The sequence below is a fragment of the Dermacentor albipictus genome, chromosome 1, assembly GCF_038994185.2.
Source record: "Dermacentor albipictus isolate Rhodes 1998 colony chromosome 1, USDA_Dalb.pri_finalv2, whole genome shotgun sequence".
NCBI lineage: Eukaryota > Metazoa > Arthropoda > Arachnida > Ixodida > Ixodidae > Dermacentor > Dermacentor albipictus.
Genome location: NC_091821.1, coordinates 132,818,052 through 132,836,944, shown reverse-complemented (window position 1 = coordinate 132,836,944; position 18,893 = coordinate 132,818,052). Strand labels below are relative to the sequence as shown.

The window sequence follows — 18,893 nt, the reverse complement described above, 5'->3', positions numbered from 1 at the left end:
CTGCACAACTGGAAATGGCTGGATTTGAGTCCCCAATACGTGTAAAGAATTATTAGTCCTCCGAGGGAATCATTGCATGCAATGTAAAGGAATGGTCTCTATGGCATTTGTGTACGATTGAACTGCAGTATTTTTGATGCTGTGTGCAACCTTTGAAAATTACTACCCCAATTTGCAGATGGAAGGCAAGCTTCGAGGCTCTGCAGATGAGAGTTTCACCGTTCCAGGTTTGTGAGATGGAAATATTTGCCTGTTTTTATGCTACAAAGCAACAGGTTTGGCTTTACAAACTGAGTACTGACACAAAAATTTTAAATTTTTTTTCTGCTGCAATAAGTAGCTAATGACCCAGTAATCATCACACGAAACAGCACTGGCTTCAGAGGGTGACAGGTAATGTTTTTGAGTCTTGTTTGTAGTGACCAGTCTAAGTTTCAGTTTGGAGAGCAACGAGATGGGACAAAAAAGGAATGTAAACACAGCTAGACACGTGATTGCACAAAACTGTGACGTGCTCACACCAGCGCGTTCGCCGGCGCGAAAGCTTGGTCTTGCTAATTCGTGTCCTACACCTGCATGTGCTTTTCGATGTCCTCGACATCAGTCATCCTTGTTTTCGTCCTCCAACGGCGACTACTTCCTGCTTGCGGTAGTCGGCGCCGAATTAGACGTGGCCAACCACATTTGATTTCATCCACTACAAAGCAGCTACTCAGAAAGTGCAGCTAGCGACAGCTATCAATGTGCGTACGCACCGATACAAGTAGTACGAGCCATTCGTCGAACGCGCTTTGGGAATGAAGCATATTCCGGAGCAGGACACAAGGCGAGATAAAGGTCGACACAACTTCAGGCTTGGGAGTACATAGTCTTGGTGGAAGATCATCAGACTGCTCTAAGCTCAACCGGTTTTGTTTATGCTAGGCATGCTCGAAATGAAACAAGCAAATCTGGCTGCCCTTCAGCAGGGTCCATTCTAAGCATCCAGCGGCGCGCATGAACTCGGACCACTTCTGCCGCTTATCGACGCCAAGCGAGCCAAGCGAGCTGGTGATCGCTAGGAAACAGTATATAGGTCTAGCTCGCTAACCATCGTATCCGAGGCCAGCGGCTCTTGCTGGTAATAAAGCATCTATATTCGTCAACACAATCAACGTCTGCACATTTATGTCGCTCATAAGTGGCAATACAATTAGTCTTCCCGATGTTGGTAGCAAGGAGAAAACATGTTAGCCAGGCGAGCTGCTTTGCAGGGACGATTTCAGTGGCAGCTGTGCTGACCACTTGCGAGTCAAAATCACATTGATTTGCTATATTGCGCAACATTTTATAACATGCACACTTTCGAGGTCACTTTATGAGTTGTCAGAAACAAGTATCAGCCGATTCTTGTGCCGCCCTCAGCGGCGAAAGAGGTCAGCGTCACGACCAGGGAGGGTAAAAAAGGCACATCTGGACGATCGGAGCGGCGAGAAACTTGCTCGCAGGGCCCACCCAGACGGCAGCGCACACTCGTGTCGTAGCGTTTTCTCGGTTGTTTCTTTTCCTTTCATTCCTTTCTTGTCGATGTCGCGAGGTGCTGCGTTTCGTAGTTGGCTGCGTGCACCTACTTTAACATTGATTTTAAATATGTTCTAAGCTGTATTTGCCGCTTATATTTTGCAGACGATGTGTGTGTGCCCACATAAATCGATCTCTCACGTTAACTCGACTTCGAAATTTTGTCTGTACTCCTTTACATATTCGAAAAATTATACTCGCTGTGGCAGCTCAGTGTCTGTGGCATCCTACTGCTGAGTTACTCTCATTATTTAGCGCAAAAGCAACAAAACATGGACACATTAAGCCTTTTAAACCTTTTAAGCCGTCCTTTACACATGAACTTCCTATACAGATATTCACAGGCCCTGTAACACGCAGTTCGCACAGTCCTTTGTGTTTGTGTTATGTATGTGTCTGTGTTTAGTCATCTCAGCAAGTACCAACTGGTTGAGCTAGGATTCTTTTTGAACAAGAGGTTGCAGGTTCGATTCTAGGCTGCAATGGCCACATTATGGCAAGGGCGGAATGCAAAAATGTTCATCAACTAAGCTTAAGGTGCACATCTAAAAACACTAGGTGGTCAATCGAAATGAATCTGAAGTCCCACACTACATTTCTCATAGGCCATGTTTGCATTGGCATGTTAAACCTCATAATTCAATGAGAGAAATGCTTTTTTCCTCAAGGTTAAGCATCCTAATAGCTTTTTGCATAGTTGCCCTTTCCAGCATTTGTGCATTAAGGGTGAAATTGGACACTTATGCTTTATTTGTGGTATTTTTGTTCACTGTAGGAGCAGCTAGAGCTGTACGAGCTGGAGAAGCAGCTTCTCGAGAGGAGAAACGAGGCAACAGAGAGCGAGCTGGCCAAGTTGCACGGGAAGGTGTCCGAAATGATGGGTCACCAGAATCACAAGCAAAAGATCCGCTATCTGAGCAAGCTTCTGAAAGAGCGGGATGAATATAAGAAGGTCAGTGAGTAACAGTCTGATCTGTCCTTGACATGGATTATAAATCTAAGCACATACCTGCTTCCCTGCATGTTTCCCTGCTGGCTTCTTTCTTGTCAGTTTACCAAATTTTTATGTATAAAACCTACCCGCCGTGGTTGCTCAGTGGCTATGGTGTTAGGCTGCTGCGCACGAGGTCGCGGGATCGAATCCCGGCCACGGCGGCCGCATTTCGATGGGGGCGAAATGCGAAAACACCCGTGTACTTAGATTTAGGTGCACGTTAAAGAACCCCAGGTGGTCGAAATTTCGGGAGTCCTCCACTACGGCGTGCCTCATAATCAGAAAGTGGTTTTGGCACGTAAAACCCCATAATTAATTATGTATAAAACCTTTTTGGTGTCTGCATACCTTTTACCAGCCTTTGCCCAAGGAGCACTTGGCCAGGATTCGACTTCCTAATCATTCACTCTAGCCATACCCACTTGGTGACTCATTGAAAAAATGCTGTTCCGCTGAGCATGAACTTGGTGGTTCCATTCCTGGCCACATTACAATGAGGGCAGTATGCATGCAGTTTAGGTTGAACCAATGCAAACACCAATGTATTCAACTTCCTTCAAGCATTTTCAGGTGGTCTGAATTAAAGGGGCCGCCCTATAACAACTGTTAAGATGTGGAATGTGTCAGATAGAGCACTGCCTCGCAATTTTTTCGAAATAAATTTTTTAATGCGATCAGCATTTTTGGGGAACTTAATGCACTTTTAGGTGACTGTTTCTGCCTATTTTTCTGTCTGGCTGGGTCTCTAACCATTTTCCCACCACCTTTAGTCACCAAGTAGTCCATGATCTAATGGGTACGGCATCAGGCTGCTGTTCTAAGGGAACAGGGTTTGAAATTAACCATCAGCTAACCTGGGTCACTGGGTATATTCCGCTCTTTTAATGAATCCCTCCGACACCAACCTGGGTCACTGAGCAGGTGCCGCTCTTCACTGACAAGAAATTCTTTAAAGGAACACTAAATGCAAATACTGAGTCAATGTGGACTGTTGAAACACCATTTCAGAAACCTCGCAGCGCTTGTTTTGTGCCAAGAAAAGACATGGTTTGTGAGAAAATTACATCTGGGCGCCCGACAGACTGCGCCCCCCCCCCCCCCCTTTTCTTTTCCGCAACATGCAAACACGCAGCCATGGAGAAACCAAGCCCAGTCAGAGCGTTCGATTCGCCGCAGCAGCCTTTCCTTGGTCAAGTGGGGTGGACTGTCCATTAAATCCCATGACATCACATGGACGTGGCATTCTCTGCTAATTGCAGTTTGTGCGAGTTCCACAAGACAGCAAAACCAGAGCAGCACTCCACAATAATGTAACTACTGAAATGCGAAAGGACGGGCGACACAGAGTGGAGAAAATGATACCTTTCAGCACTCTCGTCATTGTCAAGGGTAACGTCAATGAGTTTTTTTTTCCTATCACATAGAACTGGACAAGTACCTAGCATTTTCTTTAGAATTATAATTCAATTCAATGATTTATTTATTACGAGTGGTTGAGTAGTAGTGAAATAAAAATATAATGAAGAGCGCCTTTGTCATTGGGCTAGTACTTGAATGTCCCGGGGTAGTCTCTAATCGTGTCCTGCGTTTACTTCGATTTCTTGATTACTAAAGCTCTGTTCACAATAATATCGATGCCTTAGGTGTTCTCGAGCACTCGTCCATCTCTTTAGCTTGACTTAATATTTGCCTTTAGAGTCCCTTTAAAGTTTATCCAGTGCTGGCTGTAATTGAACCAGTGACATACATATATATATATATATATATATATATATATATATATATATATATATATATATATATATATTGAGACAATCTTGTTTGAATATATATTCACCCAGGCATTGTCTTTTCTTCTTTGTCATTCCATCATCATGCTGTCATCGTTCTATCGTGGTTATTCCGCCGTTGTCTTACCATCGTCGTCATTGCAATGGGGTCATAGTAGTCTTCATGCATTCATCGTCACACTGTCGTCTTCATTCCATCGTCTTTATTCAGCTTTGTCATCCTATTCTCGTCATACTGTCGTCGTTACGTCATACTCGTCATCCAATTATTCTCATGCTGTTGTCATCGATGCCATTTCATTGTCACTGAGCCGTAGTCATGTCAGGGTTGGCCATGACCATGAGGGCAAGTGAGTGTTGTAGTGAAGTGGGCCGATCCTAGATACATTCTACAGTAAAAGGTAAAATAATTTGGATTTCAAGGGACAGAAAAAAAATGACCAATTAACCAAATGTCATATTAGCAAGGGTTCAAAAAAAACAAACACATGCTTACTAAATCGGCACCCATTTACTTAATCAACAACAGCACATGGCCATCATGTGCACCGAGTTAAAATGAAACTATACCATTTGCCACAATCGCTGTGAACAAAAGTGTGGCCATTATTGACACTATCCGGAATGCTGACCATGCGCTTTTGAAGGCTCACAACCAGGTCGTGGCAAAGATACTTTTCAATTTTCTCATGATACAATAGAAGATACTCAGGCCAGAAGTATTTGACATACAGCTACATGGTACTATCACAATTATTGTATCCGATACAGTACTTTCTATTTGTATCATAAGATAACATGTATGCACAAGAATGTTTGCTTCAAAATTTCTTAATTCCAACCAACCTTGTAATTTGAATGAAATGTCTATCTTCAAACTTTTGTCTTTCTTGCTCAATGTATAATATTTTCATTCAGAAACAACTTATTGGTGTTGCTTTAGCTGCTTAACATGAAAGCCCTTCATATACTGTGCTGTCAGCGGTTTTTGCTTGTCGCTTTTGTAATTGATGCGAGTCGCTGCTGCTTGCCGACTATTAGGTTATATACAAGCGCTAATTCGTCCGTAACATGCAGCTTTCATAGCTTATTCATATTTTGCAGAATTATTATCACAAAACGTAGTCCAAAAAATTGCTTTGCGAGCAACAATCACGTACACAAAATAGCCGTCTCATGCGCAAGTCTCCTGGAAGCAGCGCTATCCACGCTTTGGTTCACAACGGTCACTTACATCTACGAGATCCTTCAAATCACTGATGTGTGAAAACCTCTAGATGCAAGGCAACCCCATTATTGCATTCTTCAGACTTCGTAACAAAGCACCACTCAAGAGAAATTTCGACAACGACGGTATAGCGGCTTCAGAATTTGCGCAAAGGATGCCACACGCATCGGCACAAGTAGCACAGTATGGTGGCTGTGAGCAAGTGTTATGGCACCGACGCAAATAAAAACAAAAAGAAAAAAAAAAGCTTGGCTGCGCGCACACATTCACGTGCTTGTTTTTGGCGAGACGGCACAAGCGCCAATACGTGACTCTGCTCTACCGGCAGGGATGCACAGACCTCATTGCCTGCCCTTGTTGGAGGGCTCTGGCGGAAATAGAAAAGAAAGTCGCTGCCTTTAGTTTTATTCAGGTGGCTTAGTGGCAACAGTATCAGCTTGAGAAGCGAAGTTCAGCCAACATATATATTTTTGCTTGTTAATGTTGCGATAGCAGTATCTTGTATCTTAAAGGGCCCCTCTCCAGGCCCCATAGCAAACTTTGGTTATACGCTGGAAGTACTTAAGTGTCCTCTAGGGAGCATTCTTCCTCAAAAATTTTTCATATCGGCTCATTAATAGCCGAGATAAATATTTCAGTGTTGTGAACCCATGATTTCAGGAGGCGAGCTCCACTGCCAAGCGCAACACTCTCTTCACTTGCTCTGTCTAGCCTCCACAAGCAAAATTCCTTCCCTGCATTCTCCCATACTGGACCTTGAGGATCGCGTGACAGATACATCACAAGCCCCACTTTTTCTCCTTCTCGCTTTCTCGCGGCGGGACATACCGTATTTACTCGAATCTAGGTCGACCCTGATTCTAAGCCGACCCCCTAAAGTCCGAAGCCAACAAAAAAAAAATTGCCTCGAATGTAGGCCGAACAAAAAAAGCGAGGACAGCGTTCACAAAAAGCAAACAGCATTTATTGAATCTGAACGTGCAGAGCTCATTCAATGTCGTTGTCGCTGCTAGACTCGTCGTTGTGTTCCTTGTCACTGTCACCTTCAAACAGTGGACTATTTGCGGTACCGTCAAGCGCATTAGATATGCTGCACTTTTTAAAGGCACACACGATCAAAGTACCTGGGATGTCGTCCCACGCTGCAGTTACCCAGCACGCCAACTGCGATGGCGATGCACGTTTGATGCGGCCCATTGCCGTTAGCATGTGGTCTTCGTCAGTCAACCAGCCCGTGTAATATTTCCGAAGACGATCCTTGAAAGGTTTGTTGATGGACATGGCTGCAACTTGCCCATCATGCATGCATGCTCAGTATGAGAGCGAGGTCAGTGTTCGCTTGGGCAAGCGCATCCTTCACGTTGTCGGTCAAGTGCCCACGGTAAGAGTCGACGACAAGGAGCGAGTTCTTTGTCGAAAGGGCTCCTGGATGCCGTCGCCACACAGTCTTAACCCACTCATCCACCATCGCACCAGTCGTCCACCCATTCTCATTTGCCTGCACAATCACATTTCTTGGGAAAGTTTCTTGAGCAGGCAGCGTCTTCCTTTTAGATATCATATAAGGAGCGAGTTTATGTCCATCAGCTGTACAACACAGCATCACAGTTGTGCGCTGCTTCTCGTAGCCTGCAGAGTGCACTTTCACCTCCTTGGCACCCTTTTCATTCACAGTGTACGCCACTGGCATATCAAAATACACAACTGTCTGGTCAGCATTGCCGTTTTGCCCAAGGTTGTAGCCTGCCGCTTCTCTCTTTCGCAGCACGTAGCGCTAAAAAGCTATCAGCTTTTCTTTGAAGTCGCTTGGCAGCTTCTGGGTGATTGAAGTGCGACGTCGGAGGCTGAAGCCGAAGCGCTTCATGAATTTCTGAAGCCAGCACCGGCTGGCTTTTAAATTCTTTGGCGTTAGGCCTCGCTCCCTCGAAAGTTCCTTAGCTTTCGCTTGGAGCACTTCTGTTGTCACTGGAAAGGCAGCTGCTCTCTGCGTCCGAACAAAGTCAGCCAAAACTGTCTCCACTTCATGGTGGCGGCCTTTCTTTGGTCCGCTAAATGCCATCCTTGTTGCGGCGCATGCAAAAAGCTGCTGTCGTTGTCCCCTCCAACGATGGATGTTTTTCTTGTCGACGCCGAAGTCCCGCCTGGCTTGAAGGTTCGACGAAGCCTCTGCGGCTATCACAACTTTTCGCTTGAAAGTGGCACTGTAGTGGCATCTCCTGCTTGGTGCCATTGTGATAACACCACGCCGCACACCGATGTGGCCGACACGACAGGTCAAAATGGCGACCTCGCTTGTGTACAGTTGGCTACTGGCACGGCTAGTAGCGGCTGCAATACTGACTTTTCTAGATGGCGCTAGCTACGCACCATATTTAGCAGTTTCAATGAAGAACTGGCGCGTTTTTTTTTAATCTTCGAATCTAAGCTGACCCTAGAGTTTGGAATAGGAATATTTGAAAAAGACTCGGCCTAGATTCGAATAACTACGGTACTTCCGCTGATGGCATCATGCGGGAGCTGTTCTGTTGTCTTGTTTCACGCAGCGCACGATTTTGCGTGCTGTGCACGAGTGCATCTGACTGTCAGTAAAAGTCAGTGCTACACGAATATTGAGGCAGACAAGTGGATCACAGAGCATGATCCCGCACTGGAACACGGTGGAAAATGACAGTTTTGATGTCTGTGTGCGTGACTGCACGACGTGGGAACAAGCAGGCGAAACAGAAGTAAATCTCTTGCTTCGGTGCAAAGTAAAACAAAAACATAGACATTTGGTGTGTGTGTTTTATTATTTCTCCAAGCTCTAATTTATCTATTAAAGCAATATAATAGACAAATAACAGATATTGCCTTGGGTAATTCTCGAAGTCACGTGTCACCACGAGTGACGTCACAGTGCGAACACATGTACGTAGGCGCACTAGCACGTGTATATCATCCTCCGGCTTGGAGCGCGGCGGCCGCAAGGAAAAGGGAAAACTGAGTTTGGTTTGAAATTTCAGGTCTTTCCGCGGCATGTTGCAGTGTAGTACTTTGCAGACACAATCATTATCATGCAATGTATATAGATACTGATACTGATAAATACTGATACAGGTCTTGCCAGACCTATCATGATACAGATACAAAATACCAAAAGAATATCTAAGTATCTAAGATATGTGTATCTTCGATACTGCCCAGCACTGCACATGACCAAGCTTGCGCACAGTCAAAACAAAACTATTGTTTGGAGCAACCACCACAGACAAAACCGTGGTTGCTATCGACATGATCATAGATGGCGACCACCCATTTTTAAAACGTGCGACCAATGCGTGAATTGAGTCAAAATGAAAATGCTGTTTGCTGCAACCGCTGCGGAGGAAACCGTTGTTCCTGTTGACGTGACCATGGCTCTAAAGGTACGAGGACAGAGCGGTGTCATGTACGGCAGTAAACACAAAAATAAAGACTATGAGACAAAAACAGGTGAGATACGTCCAAATTAAAGAGAGTTTGATGCCATTAAATAATGCATACCCCTGCTGGGACCAGAGGATGAGTCTGAATCATCCAATTTTACGAATTAACAAGGGTCAAATCAGCTAGGTTTTACTGTATGACCCATAACCCGCCGTGGTTGCTTAGTGGTATTATGGTGTTGGGTTGCTAAGCATGGGGGGGTGGGGGAGGTTGCGGGATCGAATCCCGGCCACGGCGGCCACACTTCGATAGGGGTGAAATGCAAAAATAGCCATGTACTTGGATTTAGGTGCATGTTAAAGAAACCCAGGTGGTCCAAATTTTCGGAGTCCCTCACTACGCCGTGCCTCATAATCAGATCGCGCTTTTGGCATGTAAAACCCCACATTTTTAACTGTATGACCCTGATAGCCAATACAATAGACTTGCCTCTACAGATCCTATAAAAATGTGTTCAGCAATATGGTTTGTCACTACATTGCTTGAATGCTAATCACGTTAACATGACAGTCATTGTGCGATTTGTTCTAGCGTATTCCGTGGCCACATGAGCGATATCTTGAAAGCAATCTACGTTGAGGGCAGTCTAGGTGCATCGACGGCTCATAACTTTGTGCGTGCTGCATTCTTGCCGCTCAGTTTGCATTGAAGCAATAGACGCCATGAAGGTCACTTCGCTTGTTGCTGCTACTGCACTTCCTAAAGCCAGCATTTTGACAGCGAGTGTCCGCGCTCAAAAAGTGTGATGCGTTCATGTTTGCCTGTGTGTGCTGACACCATGCTTAACCTGCCATGGTTGCTCAGTGGCTATGGTGTTGGGCTGCTGAGCACGAGGTTGCAAGACCGAATCCCGGCCACGGCGGCCACATTTCTATGGGGGCGAAAGGCGAAAACACCCGTGTACTTAGATTTAGGTGCACATTAAGGAACCCCAAGTGGTCCAAATTATTCCAGAATCCCCCCACTACGGCATGCCTAATAATGAGATCAGGGTTTTGCACGTAAACGCCATAATCTATTTTTTTTTTTTTTGACACCATGCTTGTAAGTTTAGTTAGTAAGCGAATGTTTGCAAGTTTACGCAGCCGATAAAGCTACTATCCTTAGTTTGTATAGCTGTGTATTACTTTCCTATTGCAATCGTTGCTCTGCTTTTAGGTCGAAAGTGCAAGTTTTTTTTTTTGTCATCCATACTAGACGTACTAATTAAACCTGAACAGGATTTTACAAATTACCTGTAGTTGACAGCACTATTCTACTTGAGCCGGAAAACTCAAAAAGGAGGACGTTAGTTGCATGAGAAATTAAAATGGAGAATTGAGTAATATAATTTACTAATCAATTTAGGGCACCAATTGCAATTTACAAATTTGAGCCAGTAAGTATGCCAACCATATCCACTTAAAATGAATTCTCAGGCTGGCATCAGTTTTAAAATATGTTACCAAAATGTCTGATGAACTGAATTTGTTTCAGTTAAATTTGTCCTCCACTGCTTAAAAAGGCATTTTGTTAAAAAAAATGAAGCAGCATTTTGTTGCAAATTTGAGTGCTTATCTTGAAACTGGTGCTAGTTTAAAGATTTCTTCCAAGTGGAGGATCCACTGCTAAGCTCGAGGCTGCGGATTGAATCCTGGCTACAGCAGTTGCATTTTAAGGGAGCAAAATGTAAAAACGCCATGTACCTTGCATTCTATGCACGTTAAAGAACCCGTAGTGGTCAAAATTATTCCGCCATGTGTAATAATCAAATTGTGATTTTGGCTCTTAAAACCCAGTTAATTTTTATTTGGAGGTGCCTTGTATTGTAAACTCACTGGCATCAATTGATCAACTACAAAATCTTCCATCCAGTTACTAGTTAAAGTTACTAATTAGATTGTCATTTACTGCAATTTGTCACACAAATAATAGTGCAACATGAGTCCGGCGCCTTGAATGGGTTACAAATGGTGCGAGACACACCCAAATCTCGGCCGTTTCAAAAACCAACTATAGGTATTCCCCTGAACCACTGCTACTACTTGCCCTTCCTCTTCTTTCACTTGCGACGTTCTTTGTTACCATTACACTTGCTGCCCCTTTTCCCCTCGAGTTTGCACAGGAGTAAGACAGGAGTTTAGTACAGGTTTCACGAGGGACATAAAGCCTCATCTGGCTGGCATGAGTAAGAAAAGTGCATTTGCAGCGGTTTTCATCAAGTTCGGGAATCGTGGCTAAACGAAACGTCACAGGACCCAGTATTTCCACAACATGGAAGGGGCCAGAAAACCAGGGCAAGAATTTTTTGCAGCACCGAGGTAAACGCAGTGCCTGTCAAACCAATACTAGATGGCTTGGTTGGAAAGGCCAAGCAGGACGTTGCTTAGAAGACATATCGAACTGCGCTTGGTGGTGCTCCACTTTTGCTGGTCGTTCTTACAGAGACATTTCAAAGCCAAGGTGTTCTTGCGGTAACCAAGGCGTTCTCCTGTAGAGCAGCTAAAAGAGCGTGGTGCGAGTGACTTCCTGTTGGGACGTGTTTAGATCGTAAACTGCAGCAGCGACATAGTCATCCCAGTCATCATATGTAGGACAGACATAGAAAGAAATTGTCTTTTATGGTGTGGTTGGTGCACTCAACCTGTCCATTTGTTTGTAGATGTTGAGGGGATGCTGCAGCGTGTCGTATTTGTTTAGACAAGAAAGTTTTGAAGGTGTGCGACGTAAATGCCATGCCGGAATATGAGGCGCTCATTAATAAAGGTCTTGACATGAGCGGCTGCAGAATCAGGGATGGCTCGAACTACTACCCACTTGGACAGAATGTCTAAGTGGGTAGTCTGTGTAAGGTCTGTGTAAGGTAAGTGGGTAGTCTGGGTAAAGTCTGTGGTCACAATGAGAAATTTGTTGCCTGGCTTGCTGCAAGGAAATGGGCCCATGTGATCAATACCCATGATATTGAACAGTACGTTAGGGAGGGTGATTGGTTGTAAGGGCACAGGTTGTGGGTTTGTGACAACCTTACGAGCTTGACAAATGGTGCAGGATGACACATACAGGGTATACATCGGCACGCATACCAGACCACCAAAATGTTTCCTTAAAGCAAGCCAGAGTCTTCTGCTGACCCAAATGGCCAACAGAGGGGGTGTCGTGACACATGAAAAGTATGGATGGTCACATGGTCATAGACACCACAGGTAGGTAAAATTCACTTCCTGTGAGTCGATGATAAAGGAAGCCATCTTGAACTGCATAAGCTGATGAGTCTCTCGAGGCGGTGCTTAGGTGTACTGGTATTGCCAGAAAGGCGCTGAACGATGTCACAGATTTCGATATCTTTTGATTGTGCAGCTCGGAGATCAAGTACTGCAAATGCCGGCACAGAGTAGTTAGTAACAACAGGGTTGCGTGAAAGGTAGTCAGTATCTTGGTGACAAGAACCACTGCGATAAACAGCCATGAAGCTGTAGTCTTGAAGTTTGAGAGCCCACTGGGCAAGTTTGGCATTTAGGTTTTTTTTGTTTGGAGCCAGCGCAGTGCAACATTGTCAGTAACAATAGTAAAATGCTTGCCATAGACGTAAGGCTAAAACTGCACAATGGCCCAGACTACTGCGAGGTACTGAAGTTCTGAAGCATGGTATCGACTTTCTGGTTTACTGAGGCAGCGACTGGCATAGGTAACTGACTTCTCGTCATTTTGGAGTCGGATTGTAGAAGAACCGCCCCAAGGCCAAGATCACTGGCGTCAGTGTGGATGATGCTAGGGGCATCCTATCGATAGTGTGTGAGTGTCGGTGGAGTGTCGGCGGAAGTAAGAAGCAAAGCCCAAAATACTTTTAACTTGTTTGGCCATTGTAGGAGGTGAAATCCTTGTTGAAACTTACAGCTTTGAAGGGTCAGCGTTGATACCCTGGCCCTTTTTTCTTGCAACATGACCCAAGTAGGTAACTTCTCGATAGCCAAGGAAACACTTCGAAGGCTTTATGCGGAGCCCACCATCATCTAGAGCGCGCAAGACGAGCTCCAAATGTTGTTGGCGTTCAGAAAACATGGGAGCGTAAACGATGTCATCCAAATACACCAATGCTGTCAGCCACTTCAAGTGTCCAAGGACCCACTCCATTAGTTGTTGGAACATTGCAGGTACGTTAGAGAGACCAGAAGGAAGGCGGTTAAAATGGTACAGGCCATCCAGTGTGATAAAAACACTCTTTTACACGTTCTCATCAAGCCCAACCTGCCAGTTGCTGGAGAGGAGGTAGTGTTGTGAAAAAGCCGATCTAAGGCATCATTGAGGTGGGGAAGAGGGTATCCATCTGGCTTGGTAATGCTGTTAAGGCAGTGATAGTCTACGCAAAATTGCATAATGCCATCCTTCTTTCTCTCGAGAACTACTGGGGACAACCAAAGACTGAACGAGCAATATATGATGCCACGCTGTAACACACCGTATTTACTCGCATGATAATCGCACTCGCGTAATGATCGCACCCCTCAATTTTGTAATAAAAATTCTATTTTTAAATTTCCCGTGTAATGATCGTACCCCGAACTTGCCGCAGCGATATCTCGTGTGCCAAGTCTAGCTAATATTGATCGTGCTTACCATCTGTCGAATGCTACGTGAACGATTCTTCAAGACAAACCAAGCAGTCTGCAGGCACCAAACATTCTTAAGTAGATGCCTGATTTCATTACTTTCATCACTTTCCGCACTTCCATGACTAAGAAAAAAGCTGCAACCAAACTTGCCTTTATTATGTGTAGGCTTTATAATGGTTGTCAACAACAACAAAAACGGTGCCTTTCGATTCTTCTCATCTGCACTTGTGGGCACGCAACAAATCGCGAGGTGGCTACTATCGTTGCCAGTTTACACTGATACATTAAAAGTGTATCCTATTCATACGCCGGCGCTTGTAACACAGCTAAGATATTCACCCACCCTTAGCGGAACCATGCCGTATTAGGATCGTAGTGAAGACAGATGCCGCAGTTTCCGTAGCATGCCGGCCATGTGTTTCTATGTCACTGGCAGCTAAGCGCGCCCATCTGTTTCTGTCCCCTTGAAAGTGGACATGGCTACGTTATTGCCGCAAACTTGCCGATATTAACATTATTATTCATTACTGAGATGGAAGAAACTGTTTCAATGTACGTAATGTACTCGCGAGAAGAAGAAAAAATCGCGTTTGGCGTGTTCAGCTTGCTCCGCCGGCCGCAATTTTAGTTTTGGTGTCCTGCAGCAAATGCGGGCCGAAAAAAGTTTTTTTTTTTTTTTCCCCGCAGGAAATTTAATCCACGTAATAATTGCACCCCTGATTTTGCGTCAATTTTTCTGACAAAAAAGTGTGATCATTATGCTAGTAAATACGGTATCTTTCTCTTGAGTTGTAATTTCAGCGAGTTCGGAAGCAGAAACACGACGAGGGTTGTGTCGAATGGCTGCATGGGAGCCAGTGTTGATTTTGTGACGAACAAGTGTAGTACAGCCAAGTTTGCTTGGTGACAACGCCAAGCACCTTCGAAATTTCACTAGCAATGCTTGGATATCGGACTTCTCCGATAAGTTTGGCCCAAAATGGAACACATTCCAGTGGACAGAGTCATCGGCATTCTCTGGAGAAGTAGTGTTTGCGCTGTTTAGAGGACAGAGCGGGGCTGAAGCGCTGCCCTGGACACCAACACAGTTCGAAAGTGTAGGTGCAGTAGGCTGTCTGATAGGTAGAATACCAGGACAGCAAATGCAGAAGAGTGCAGTAAAGAGCATGAAACAACAAATGCATTGCCCGGTTGTAAGCAGATAATGCAGTCGACAGACATCCACATCTAAGCATGCGTCCATGTCGCAACGAACGGGTACCCATGCAGCAGAAGACAAAGGTATAGTTATCATAGATGTTGCCAGCACAGGAAAAGAAAGCGGTGGTGGAGGATGAACATGTTCATTTTTTTGGGCCTTTGGTAGTATGGTCACTAGCGCACATAAGCATGTTGAAAGGGCACAAACTCTGGGACTAAAGTAAGATAAAAGCTTAGGCAATGACGAAGTGCCATTGCTCAAAGAGAGTTTTTGTGGCCACATGTCTCACCAAGTTAAAAATAGAGCGCACACACGAGGAAAGCACTTTATATGGCTGTTTTGGCTGCCAGGTCAGGTGCCAGATCTTGAGGAAGCAATCCTATTATGCAACTGGCATGGTTAAACACTATGCGTATGCCCAGTGTTAAGCACCAGTTGTGGCCAGTTGTAGTTGTGCAGAGCTTTTGCACCGCAATGAATGGGACACTTACATTTTTCCGAAAGCAGTCAGTCATTGAGATTTCTCCAAGGGATGGTAGACGAGTTCGATCAGCTAGGAGGAGGCCGGCTGGTGCGACCTTAGCCATTTTCAGGTGGCACTGAACGGGGAGCATATTTCGTGTAATGAAATTAAAAGCTGCATCGGTGTTCCCTAGGGCTTCAACATTTTCCAATGGCTCACATAGCTGAACTTGCAATGTGGGTATACCTGTAAACGGGCCCAGTGACAGGAGAGCGCTCAGTATTTTACTCATCTTCATGGCAGGTCACGCAGCCTGTACTTTCGGCACCGCAATCTGTATTTTGTGGGGTACACCCAAGTTTCAGTGTTTCAACACACCAGTGCCACCATGTTGCCTGTTATGTCCAGAGCTTTAGTTTTTCTATTGTCATGGGAATGTTCCCAATATTGATTCTGATTGCCCTGTCCAGTATGCCCGCAAATGCTCACAAAATTGCCGCGCAACTGGCCGCTCGAGGCACTTTGTGTGTATTCGCGGTCTTCTTTCACACTCAGAAAAACACTTTTATGTAGCACATATTGAGCAACAGAAAGCTGTATGGGGAGTTTTTCATGTCACTTTGCAATTTTCTCATTGATACTTTTAATCTACTTATATTTGAGAATTTGATTAATTAAGACTAATTATCTAATTAGGCAGAACGAAAAAAGTAGTTTTAGTCTCTCTAATACCCCTGTCACGCTCGATTTAATGCCATTCAAATCGAGTGGCATTCGCATATAATTTCACTAATCGGGATTTACACTGGAAAATTTAATGTCATTCGAATGGAATATTTGCCATCGAATGAGTTAGGGGAACTCATTCGATTTCGAACCGAATGTATACTCTTGACCCCAGATAGACAACAGTGGCACACAACACGAAAAAATAATCCGTGCATCAGCGAAGTCAGAAGATATTTTTTTGACTTTTAAAGAATTATTTTTGTCACAATGAAATTCCACGGCTGGGCTCAAACGCTATTACTCTTTGTATCAGGAGTCTGTCGCGGCAGTCAGCCATATTGGATGTGTGTGTTTAGCAATGGCAACAGTGGTGTTATGTACTCTCGTGGTGGTTCGTCGGTGTTTGACGTGCGGTGCCGTGGGTACAACTGCAGCGGCTGTGGACCCAAAAGAAAATTTTGTTAGAGATCATCATTGCTATCATTTGCGAATGCCATTATATTTTACTGTATAGCACCGCAAGAGACTGAATGGCATCCGATGCATCGAATGCTATTGAGTCTTCCCGTGTGACAGGGGTATGAGTGACGGCAAACAACATTACCTTTTTTCTGTCCAGCTATGTGGCATTCGCATGCTTTTAAACTCTGGCTAAAGTTAGCTGGGACACCCTGTATAAATGTAGGTCTACAAAATAAATGGACACGTACTTGCAAATATTTTTTTCAGCTATCACTCACTTGACTCATCCATGTCCACTGACATTCATTTGCACTCGCAATATTACTCGCCTGTTCGCATTTGCTCTCTTTCATACTCATGCCCACTCCCACTTACTGGTGCTCGCTTGCGTCTACTCGTACTTTTATTCACTCTCTCATACTCTTTCCTAAGAAACTAGAGTATGAGTGCATTTATTAGTATGTTTCTCATGATATTGTTGCATGAAACATTATATTTTTTAATGTTTACGGTACAAAATCAGCTGCACAGACATAACAGTGACCAAGGTGGTATACAGGCACTTTCACATTGTCTTCCTCTGCAATGGCTGACCAAATGCGTCAGTCTTCAGACTTGCAGCAATATTGACAAGGCTGGTGTGGCAGGCAGGCTTTTCTCTCGAATCTGGGCTAGAGGCAGTCCAGGTGTAATAACTAGTTATGCGTTTCTTTTATAAGTAGACTACTTGTCTTGAAGCTCTTTTAATTAAGATATGTGCTAAAGAATGTACAGCGCAAAAATATTTTCTAGAGATCACACCATGGGCAGCGACTGTCTCATCTCAACTGCAGTTTTCTATTGACAACTGCAGACACAAGCTGGATCAGCTTTTGTGTATGCGACCTGTTAATTTGTTTTGACAAAAATGCCACTGAGAGTGGAATTGGAAAACTAATGTCTATTGAAGTAAAGCTGCGAGCTGCTCCTCCATTATGTGCGAGAGTCTCTACTTCCTTTTGCATTCACCTATGCAAAAAGTGAGGAACACAAATGGAGCCAAACTGTTCATAAGTTGCGAGAAACCAGATCAATATTACTGAAGTTACAGTTTTGGTACTGCAAGATTGGCTTTGTGTTAGCCAGCTCTTGTAATGATATTCTTGATAATTTTGCAGTAATCCACTTTTATAATAGAAGCCATCTAACTTCGTAGCTATGAATCCATTCATGAATGTTAAGCTAAACTGTTTGAACAAGTGCAGAGACCAACATATTCAGTTCCTGCAGACGTTTTCCGGTGGCCTTAATTACTGTATAAATGGTGAAAATGCCTTTTTCTTTTTTCCTTCTCAGGAGCTGTACGCCCTCCGCCAGAAGACATTGAAGCAGACGAAAGAAATTGCTAGACTTGAAGTGCAACTGAGCCAAAAACTGAAACAAGGGCAAAAAAGTCTGTTTGACCAGTCAGCAAAAGAGAATGTGCTCCCAAAGCCACCCATGTAGATTATATTTGTCAGTGCATTGGAAAGGTTTTATATCATGTAGACATTTTCAAATGCAGTGGAATGGACTATATTTTAGTTCTCAATTCATGAAATCACCATGGTCATCAGCTCATCCCCTTTTAGTATACTGTAAATGAGTGCATGAATAAAAGAAAAATGAGCACTTGAGTGAAATCAGTAGCAGACAGAGATCTGCTGGTGTCCTTGATCATTGCTTTGATGAATGAATGCACTTTGCTGGAGGTCACAAGAACCTTAGCAGAAGCTGGCACAGACATGGCTTATATAAATGTCGCAGTAGTAATGTAAACCTGCCACCTACTGTATTTAGTCTGGAATAGGTCTAACACTAATACATATAGGCTGACCCCTATATATCAAACATGCTGCGAAATGCATTAGTTCGGCCACGGTGGCCACATTTCAATGGGGGCGAAATGTGAAAACACCCGTGTACTTAGATTTAGGTGCACGTTAAAGGGACATAAAGCGAAACAACCAGCTTAGTCTAATGAAGCGTTGTTTGGGAATCCTGCAGGCAGTCATTTAAAAAAAATAGTTCGATTATTAGATGAGAAAATGAAGGTCCAAGTATCAGTAATTGAACTTCGCGCCGAAACCCCAGCGCCGGTACGTCAGCGTGACGTCAGATTCCAAAGTGTTTTCGCATTTAGGCAGCGTTGGCTGAATAAAGGTTGCCGAAACTTGCCATGTTTAATATTTGGTTCCTTTAGAACACAATGTAGTCAATTTGTACCGCTGTATATACAATTGGCCCTAGAAGATGCCTTCAAAATCCAAGACGTCAGCCCCCAGGTGTGGGAACTTAGGTAGGCGTCGCCACCCGTATTTAGTTTTTGCGCTTTTTCTGGCTTGCCAAACGTCTTATTGTTGTAAGAGTGGTGTTTTTGGCGTTGTAGAACGG

The 18,893-nt window shown here is 44.2% G+C and overlaps 1 protein-coding gene across 4 annotated transcripts in view; it reads left to right on the top strand.

The window, feature by feature from the left end:
• LOC135896175 (hyaluronan mediated motility receptor-like) overlaps positions 1 to 18,142 on the top strand; it is an 83,894-nt gene extending 65,752 nt beyond the window's left edge. For all 4 annotated transcript variants that reach the window (XM_065424546.1, XM_065424544.1, XM_065424545.1 and 1 more), the window contains 3 exons: positions 179 to 227; positions 2,336 to 2,512; positions 17,817 to 18,142. In XM_065424546.1, coding sequence (XP_065280618.1) covers positions 179 to 227; positions 2,336 to 2,512; positions 17,817 to 17,966 — 376 coding nt within the window. In that variant the 3' untranslated portion in view covers positions 17,967 to 18,142. The remainder of the gene's footprint in view (positions 1 to 178; positions 228 to 2,335; positions 2,513 to 17,816) is intronic.
• The last annotated feature ends 751 nt before the right edge of the window (positions 18,143 to 18,893 follow it).